This window comes from Berghia stephanieae, chromosome 12 (genome assembly GCF_034508935.2).
Source record: "Berghia stephanieae isolate SIO BIC M18660-M18661 chromosome 12, UCSD_Bste_1.3, whole genome shotgun sequence".
Taxonomy (NCBI): Eukaryota; Metazoa; Mollusca; class Gastropoda; order Nudibranchia; family Aeolidiidae; genus Berghia; species Berghia stephanieae.
The window spans coordinates 18,961,874-18,971,873 of NC_088371.1; the positions used below are offsets into that span (position 1 = coordinate 18,961,874).

The window sequence follows — 10,000 nt, forward strand, 5'->3', positions numbered from 1 at the left end:
ATTCGTTTTAGTCGAAAAAAAGGACTAAAAGTCAAACGGGTGTTTTTGTTTTTTTTTATTATTCGTATATTTTTTTTCATCACGTGACGGTGTAAAATGAGTACCTTGCCAGAAAAGTGAGTGGAGCTGGCACTTATGTTGATAATAACAAGAAATGAAGTGAGTAGGAACGTGTCATAATGCAATAGAGAATACATATTTCGCGGGGGCGATGGGGGCTCGAACCCACGACCTTACGGGTACGACAACTCATCCTGGCCGGGCAGAGCGTGGCTCTAACTGTCTGACCTATCCACCACTCGACTATAGATAGTTCGAAGATGACGTCACTCAGGTCTTTGTTATTGTTTTTTGCCATCCGCGTTTATGAGTAATGCTCACTGAACTGTATTAACCTGACTATAAACGTTCATGGATACACACAGTTTTGTGTGTTGGTCCGTTATACTTCCGGATGGCAATGTTATGAACTTCTTAGCCAAGCGCATACTATCTATAGATAGAATGCGCTTGGCCAAGGAGTTCACAACCGGAAGTATAACGGACCAACACACAAACTCTGTGTAACCATGAACTTTTATAGTCTGGTTAATACAGTTTAGTGAGAACAACTCACAAACGCGGATGGCAAAAACAATAACAAAGGCCTGAGTGACGTCTTCTTCGAACTATCTATAGAACCCTATTATCGGGTAACCTCTGTCATTATAATAATAGTAACATATCGACCTGTAATAAGATCTAATGTTTGATCACCAGTTGATATAGATAGTATGCGCTTGGCTTAGAAGCTGGCAACATTGCCATCCGGAAGTATAACGGACCAACACACAAAACGGTGTGTAACCTTGGTCGTTTATAGTCTGGTTAATACAGTTTAATGGGAATTATTCATAAACGCGGATGGCTGTTCCAGTCTTCCCTTGGAAAAGACCCTGAAGATAAATTTCCCCTAAGAGATGGAAAAAGGAAATGTTATTTATTTATTTATTTATTTATTTATTTTATTTATTTATTTATTTATAGTATTGAGTAATTTTATCGATTGGATTGATTTATAACGTTTCTCATAGTTTCAATTTCTCCCCCCCCCCCCCATACCTCACCCCCTGACCCCACCCTATACTGTTCCTATTGTCACAGCCCCGACGCCATGAGATTTTTCAAGAAATATCCTACCACCAGCTGCCCCAATGGGATGCCTACCATCACCTATTTCAACGGGGAAGAGGTCAAGGTCAACCGCACCAAAAAGGTCAGGGCCTTCGGGAACCAGCGAATTAACTGCTGGTATCGTGACATCATGTTCAAGGCGAAGGTCGATTTCCTACAGGGGCCGTGGGTGGGCCCTTTCAGCGACACTATGAAGGTCAAAGGTCAACCTCAATATGTCGAGGTCAAATGTCAAAACGACAATGGGAATTTAGTCTCTCGTATGAGTCATTACATCACTCGAGAAGAGCTGAGGCAAAAGTCACCTCCTCCGAAGCATCAGAAAAATTTCCAACCGAATAGTTTGAACGTGATAATGTTGTGTTTGGATTCAATGGCAAGACATTTACTGCTACGCGCCATGCCTAAAACCAAAGCATTCCTGGACAAAAACCTAGAATCTGTGGAGTTGTCTAAATACAACAAAGTAGGGGGAGCAACCTTTGAAAATCTTTTAGCTCTCGTAGGAGGAATTTTCAAAGAAGATCTCGAGGATTGGACCCAGGTCAAACCCATGGACGAGTTACCTTTCCTTTGGAAAGACTATAAATCAGCAGGGTACAAAACTCAGTACGCTACGGATCGGCCGGATTTCGACAACTTCTTGGAACAGCCTACCGACAGCTTCAACTCACCTATGGCGGTTGCTCTGATGCAAGACAAAGTCGCTTTTAACAATAATTGTTTTGAAGATCAGGTGGAGGTGCCTATGTGGCTGAAGCTTGTTCTAGAATTTGCCAGAGATTCTCTTTATACAACTGGACGGTTTTTTTCCTTTGTTATGTTGAACCGACCCACCCACGATTTCCCGAACGAGGCCTCTGCTGTGGATGAGCATCACTACAATTTTTTGAAAGAGGCGTTCGAGACGGGATTGCTCAACAACACTTTCTTGGCAGTTTTCGGAGACCATGGTCCAAGAATTGACGCGTACAGGCGTACTTACTATGGCAGCATAGAGGAAAGAGCAACGCTGATGTCCATTTACCTCCCGCGTTGGTTTAGACAAAAATATCCTCAGCATTTCAACAATCTTCTATATAATAAAAACAGGTTGACAACGAATTTCGATGTCTATGAAACGATTAAGAATTTGTTATCGTTGGAGACGGGTGGTCGTTTGGTGAGTTCCTACGATGATAAAAATGATAAAAAGAACATCAGACTCAGCGAGACGGGCAAACAACGCGCTTTCAGCCTTTTCACAAAAATCCCACGAGATCGAACCTGCCTTGACGCGGGTATCACGCCCCACAGGTGTATGTGTAATGGTGGTGTGGGTGTGGAAAAAAGATATGACCTCAAAAAGGAAATAGGATTGCAAGTAGTCAAAGACCTCAATACCTTACTCGAACCCAAGTCGGATTTATGTTCGGAGTTGAGATTGAAATCAGTGATCAGTTTAGTCTTTCTAAGCGGACATATTGGTAAATCTGCCCTTTACAGAATCATGATTACAACGGAACCGTCAGGAGCGGCTATTGAAGCTACGGTGGATTATTCTTTTACTTTGTATTTCTTTAAAAGTCTTAAAACGCTGGGCATTCCAAGTCGAATGAATATGTATCGAGGACAGTCGGACTGTGTGGACAACGATAAGATTTTAAAGATGTTTTGCTACTGCAAGGACTTGTTATCAAAAAATAGCAATAGCAATAATTATAAGAAGAGTATTAACAATGGGGCAATGTTACAACAAAAGGATGGTACAACTAGTTGATGATGTTTTTGTTGGGGTTTTTTTTATTATTATATTCATGTGTAGGAACTCAAACAGAAGATCATTTAATATTCCAAATCAGATAGTGTGCCCAGATATCTGTAATCGTAAAATGGGTGGCTTTTTAATTGAAACGGCATCCATGTACCGTCTTGTTTAATTAAATTATTCTAATATACACCGGTAAGTAGATGCTGTCCGCCTGACTAAGAAACTCACAACATTGTCATCCGCAAATAAAACGGACCAACACACATTCCTCTTTTGTTTTTGTGTGGTTCACCCCCTCCATCAACCAGTTTACTGCCTCGCTCTGGAAAAAAGCATGTATTTAAGAATTTGGCCATAAAACTCGTCCTTTAGATATCGATCGATATAAATGACCCTCCTCTTGGCAAAACCTCTCAAACCTGGGACTTTGCAAAGGCATCCATTGTCCCACGTTTAAGAATGTTTGCCAAAGTTGAGGATCATTTAAATCGATCGATATTTGAAGGACGAGTTTTATGGCCATATTTTTAAATACGAGTTTATCCAGAGTACGGAAGTTAACTCGTCAATACCATATTATTGAGGCGAAGGTTACATAATTTTCTAGTGCCATATCACTTAAATCGACGTGTAGATAGGTATCTACTTATTTGCAGGTCTGATAACCCAAATTGTTATGGCCTCATTGTTGTAATCGAAATAAATACGCCCAAACCAACGCAAAATGTTCTCCATAACATTGTGCTCGGTTATCAGACCTGCAACCATGTACACGTCGGCTGAAATGAATCGATGAAATGATAATATGACAAGAATGAGTTTATGTTGAAAAATGCCGTGCCATTATCATTAGCGAATATCCGATGCGTATAGTGAACCATTCCAGCATGTCTTCTAACAGGATAATAGTTTACTTACAAAACTACAATGTGTCTGTTACTGTGTTTATATTGATTTTGTAGAAAAATTGATAATGTATCTGGTGCTATTATGCTATGCATTGCTATTATCATTATTGTTGTTATATTGTTATCATTATCATCATCATCATCCTATTCATCATCGTCGTCGTCGTCGTCATCATCATCAACATCATCCTCATCATCATCATCATCATCATCATCATTATCATCATCATCATCATCATCATCATCATCATCATCATCATCATCATCATCATAATCATCATCCTGCTCACGATAAATGGCGTTATACTCATCAGCAGCAGCAGCAACATCATCATCATCATCATCATCATCATCATCATCATCATCATCATCATCATCATCATCACCACCATCATCATCATCATCATCATCACCATAATCTTCAATATTATCATCATCCTCACGATAAATGACGTTATACTCATCATCAACATCATCATCATCATCATCAGCAGCAGCAGCAGCAGCAACAACAACAGCAACAACAACATCAACAACTTTGGTCCTCAAGATAATATTTACCATCTTAGTCGTATTGACTGCCTACATGACTACTTAAGTGCCAATATAGTACTCGATAGATTCCAGCCTGCTCTAAAGAGAAGCTAAAAAGCGTGCTGGAATCCGAGCATGCCGATAACCGATGATCACGGGAGGTAACCAATACATCCATTTACCCAGCTCATAGCGTGGCCTTCGTAAAGTTATGGCCTGATACTAACAAAAATAATGACGTCAAAATGCCAGTCTTTTGCCACAAAAGAAAACAAATCGTGAGTTGTATTCAATAGTTCAGCCAATGAAATAACTTGTTTCCATGAGCTCTACTAACGACAACTCACTAGACGGTGCAAAAAACAAATAATGACGTCAAACTGCCAGTCCTTTTGGATTTCAGTATCAGGCTATAACATAACGATGGCTACGCTCATAGCCATATTTAACTTATAGCCTGACACTGATCAAAAAATGACGTCAAAGGACAAGTCTTTGGTCGCAAAAGAAAACAAATCGTGAGTTGTATTCAATAGTTCAACCAATGGGATCATTTTTGTTTCCTTGAGCTCTACTAACGACAACTCACTAGACGCTGCACAAACCTTTAAACTGACGTCAAACTGTAAGTCTTAGAGGGTTCTAGCGTAGCCATCGTTATGTTATAGCCTGACACTAGAACCCTCTAGGACTGACAGTTGGACGTCATTTCTTTGGTTTGTGTAACGTCTAGTGAGTTATCGTTAGTAGAGCTCAAGGAAACAAGTCATTTCATTGGTTGAACCATTGAAGTGAACTAGTGAGTTGTAACTCACGATTTGTTTTCTTTTGTGGCAAAAGACTGGCATTTTGACGTCATGTTTTGGTCAGTGTCAGACGTTACGATGGCTTCGGTTCTAGCTTAGCCATCGTTAACATAATATAGCCTGACGCTAGAACCCTCTAAGACACACAGTTTGACGTCATTTTAAGGTTTCTGCAGCGTCTAGTGAGTTGTCGTTAGTAGAGCTCAATAAAACAAATTATTCCATTGGTTGAACTATTGAATACAACTCACGATTTGTTTTCTTTTGCGGTCAAAGACTTGTCATTTGACGTAATTTCTGGTCAGTGTCAGGCTCTAAGTTAACGATGGCTGCGGTTCTAGTGTCAGGTTATATATGATAACGATGGCTACGCCCAGCTCCAGCTTATCGTATTGCAGAGCGTGCTAGAAATTGGCTTGCTGGAATCCACAGCGAGTATTGTATAATTTCTTCAATTCTCAATTGCCATTCCTTTTGTACTACACACGAAATCCATTCCACCTCCAATAATATGTAACCACTCGTCTCACAACGGTCAAGCTTTAGTTATTGTTGCTATGCGTTTAGGTAAAATGCTCACAACATCCGCCAGCCGGATATAACGTACCAATAAACAAAACCACGTATAACCTAAGTCTAACTGTCATATGATTTAGTGAGGACTAATCATTAAAATGACTGTCTAAAAACAATAACAAAGAGCTGAGTGACGTCAATTTCGTTCCTGTATTAAGGGTAATTTTGTCACACGTTGACTAAAATGATTATTTATTGATGCTATGAGCTTAGTTAATAAAAAAATCATAACATCCGCCAGCCGGACCTTCAGATTCAAAAGCTAGTGTCATACCTCAAGACTACATAACCGTTAGTTAATGGTATCATTTTTGTTTTAATTTTGCTTGATTTACCTTTTTTTTCTCTTTCGTGTGTCATGATTTGTTAGCGACCGAAGAGTTTCTGGAATGACAGAATTTATGAAAAGAAGTTGATATATAGAGAGGTGGTAAAACCTGGAATGAGAAAAAAAAAAGTTAGCTCAGGATAGAGAAGGATAGAAACTGTTTGTCTGTGGCCTATACCTTGACCCAGGGTGAAAAAGGCAATGATGATGATGATGATGAATATGTCCAAAATTCAAGAGGCCAAGTTCCCCTTAAAGCTAAATTACCCCACATGATGATGGTACGCTTAAAAATGTGATTTTAGGTCTCATACCCCCCCCCCCCACCACCACCACCACCACCACCACCAACATAACACCCCTTTGAGACGAGTTGTCAGATATCGTTTTTATGCACTCAGCCTTACCCAATTATTCTCTGCTTTAAATTTTTTAACTATGATAAAGTGCCATTTTATTATTTCCTATGTCGCGTAAAAGCAAAATGATATTTATGTCACGCCATTATTTGCAGGTCTGATAACCCAAATTGTTATGGCCTCATTGTTGTAATCGAAATACGCCCAAACCAACGCAAAATGTTCTCCATGACAACAATGTTAAAACATGGGCATCATTGCGCTCGGTTATCAGACCTGCAACCATGTACACGTCGGCTGAAATGAATCGATGAAATGATAATATGACAAGAATGATTTTATTTTGAAAAATGCCGTGCCATTAGCGAATATCCAATGCTTATAGTGAACCATTCCAGCATTTCTTCTATAGGACAATTTTGCGTTACTTGATTTTCACTTAAAATGTCGTCTCAATCACCCCATCTCAAGCACTTATTTGTACCCATCGCCCCTGTATAATATACCATTCTTACTTACACTCTTGCAGTTTTTTCGTTTAATTCATACGTGTTCCAAATCATTCTACGCGCTTGCGAGTGTGTGTGTGTGTGTGTGTGTGTGTGTGTGTATGTATGTGTGTGTGTATGTGTGTGTGTGTTGGGAACAAAGTTCGGATTCCAAAACTCAAGAGTGAGAAATTATTTATTCCACCCTTCAATTGATTCCAATTTTGTCATCTTTGAATAAAAGTAGTAGTAGTAGTAGTAGTAGTAGTAGTAGTAGTAGTAGTAGTAGTAGTAGTAGTAGTAGTAGTAGTAGTAGTAGTAGTAGTAGTAGTAGTAGTAGTAGTAGTAGTAGTAGTAGTAGTAGTAGTAGTAGTAGTCCGAATGACGCTTGCTGAGAATTGTGTGATTCAGTCATGGTCGATGAGTATAGCTGCTCTCTCCGTCCATGTTGTTAATTTTTTCCATTGGTCACAGTCCTGTGCCAGAATTTTGAGGCTGTCAAGATCTTGTTGCGGCTTTAGTACAGAGGTCACTGCAATATTTCTTAGTTCTTCAGGGATTAATTCGGCCTCCTCTGAATCCAGAAATCTCTGATATGTAGAGAGATCCTGGTTCAGGGTAGTTACTATTGATGTTGGTGGTTTCCCTACATATTTATTTATTGTCATGAAGGAAATATTCTGTCATTTCAGTTTTTGCTGGGATGTTATTTTCTCGACGTAAGATCTGACCAAAAAGCCTCCATCGCTGTTCTTTTATTATTGTACTCAGGCATTGGACCCTGGGCTTTTTTTAGAGATCAGTATTTGTAATTGTTCAAAAACAATTAAATGATAGCTACTATTTTTTCTCAGAATCTAATTTTAGTGAAAATTAACGGTTGATAATCTGACATCTAATCTAAACTTGATATCAATACGCTACACTATTTATGGGTAAGGCCGAGGTCTGTACTTATTTTCAGGTCTGATCACCCAAAATGTCGTGGGCCCCGTTGTCGTAACGGAAATACTCTCAAACCATAGCAAGGTATTCTCCATTACGACAATGTTAAAACAATAATTGCGTCCGGGTATCAGACCTGCAACTATATTCACTATGGGGAGGGTAGAATAATACCGATTTGAATCGGTGGGTTACATATTAGTATAATGCTTGGTCATTTTACGACATTGGTGTTATTGCTATTAAAATTATCAATTAATTATGCTTTCCACCATGACATCATAAGATATCGTCGCCTAGGCATTCCACGAAGGAATAATATAGATAATCGATCAAACAAGATGACTACAGGAATCACCAATGTTGTCCAAGTGAGAAAATAATTGGGGGTTAATAATCTTGCCCAAGCAAAAAAAAAAACGAAAGTGCCCGAAGCGGGGCTTGAGCCTGGGACCTTAACCACTTGGCCACGAAGGAATAATATAGATAATCGATCAAACAAGATGACTACAGGAATCACCAATGTTGTCCAAGTGAGAAAATAATCGGGGGTTAATAATCTTGCCCAAGCAAAAAAAAAACGAAAGTGCCTGAAGCGGGGCTTGAGCCTGGGACCTTAACCACTTGGCCACTTATTCCCCCTCCCCCCCCCCCTCCCTCGTTATTACTATTTTTCTCATTATCAGCTTTGTTTTATCATTAATATTTATAGTGAATGTGCCACTATCAAAACGACAATATCGATGTTACTATGCATTATACCTGTTATTATATCATTGTTATTGTTATAATCCATATCATACTATTTCATTATTACCCGTACCGATTTCTTGAAGCTTAATAATTGTTTTGTTTTATTTTATTTTTGTGTTTTGCTTTTTGTTGTAACTTTTTTTAAATGCTGAAGACGCTTATAAGGGATCATTTAATTGTGCATGCATGTGTGAGTAGGTATGTTTCTGTGTGTGTGTGTGTGTGTATATACCATTTTCTACCATGAAAGTCTGTTTGTGTATATTATGTCTATGCTGTAAACAAATGACATATTTTCATGGACAATAAAGATATTATTATTATTATTATTATTATTATTATTATTATTATTATTATTATTATTATTATTATTATTTATTATTATTATTATTTATTATTATTATTATTATTATTATTATTATTATTATTATTATTATTATTTTTATTATTATTATTATTATTATTATTATTATTATTATTATTATTATTATTTTTTATTATTATTATTATTATTATTATTATTATTATTATTATTATTATTATTATTAATATTATTATTATTATTATTATTATTATCACTATTATTAATAATAATAAAAATTATTATTATTATCATTATTGTTATTATTTCTATTATTATTATTATTATTATTATTATTATTATTATCATTATTATTATTATTATTATTATCATTATTATTATTATTATCATTATTATTATATTATTATTATTATTATTATTATTATTTATTATTATTATTATTATTATTATTATTATTATCATTATTATTAATGATAATAATAATATTATTATTATCATTATTGTTATTATTTTTATTATTATTATTATTATTATTATTATTGTTATTATTATTATTTATTATTATTATTATTATCATTGTTATTATTGTTATTATCATTATTATTGTTATTATCATTATTATTATTATTATTATTATTATTATTATTATTATTATTATTATATTATTATTATTATTATTATTATTATTATTATTATTATTATTATTATGTTACATGACATTGGATATTATTGTCTTTTTTATTACAATTATTTGGAACTCTCGAATGTACAAGTCGGACATGCCAAATGAATCTAAAGAGAGTAAATTATACTACGAATATTGAATATGACACTTATTTATAATATATCAAAAATGTAATTCTCAATATCATCAATTAATTGACATTGTATACGAATTATATATAGTTTGATAAATTGTATCTATGCATAAAACTTACACGGAGGATTTAAATGTTTTAGAACCTATTAGCTCTTATACGATACGATACGATTATTATTATTATTATTATTATTATTATTATTATTATTATTATTATTATTATTATTATTATTATTAT

The 10,000-nt window shown here is 35.8% G+C and overlaps 1 protein-coding gene across 3 annotated transcripts in view; it reads left to right on the plus strand.

The window, feature by feature from the left end:
• Window positions 1–8,966, plus strand: part of LOC144957690 (uncharacterized) — a 71,084-nt gene extending 62,118 nt beyond the window's left edge. For all 3 annotated transcript variants that reach the window (XM_078889050.1, XM_078889051.1, XM_078889052.1), the window contains one exon: window positions 1,144–8,966. In XM_078889050.1, the coding sequence (XP_078745176.1) occupies window positions 1,144–2,932 (1,789 nt within the window). In that variant the 3' untranslated portion in view covers window positions 2,933–8,966. The remainder of the gene's footprint in view (window positions 1–1,143) is intronic.
• The last annotated feature ends 1,034 nt before the right edge of the window (window positions 8,967–10,000 follow it).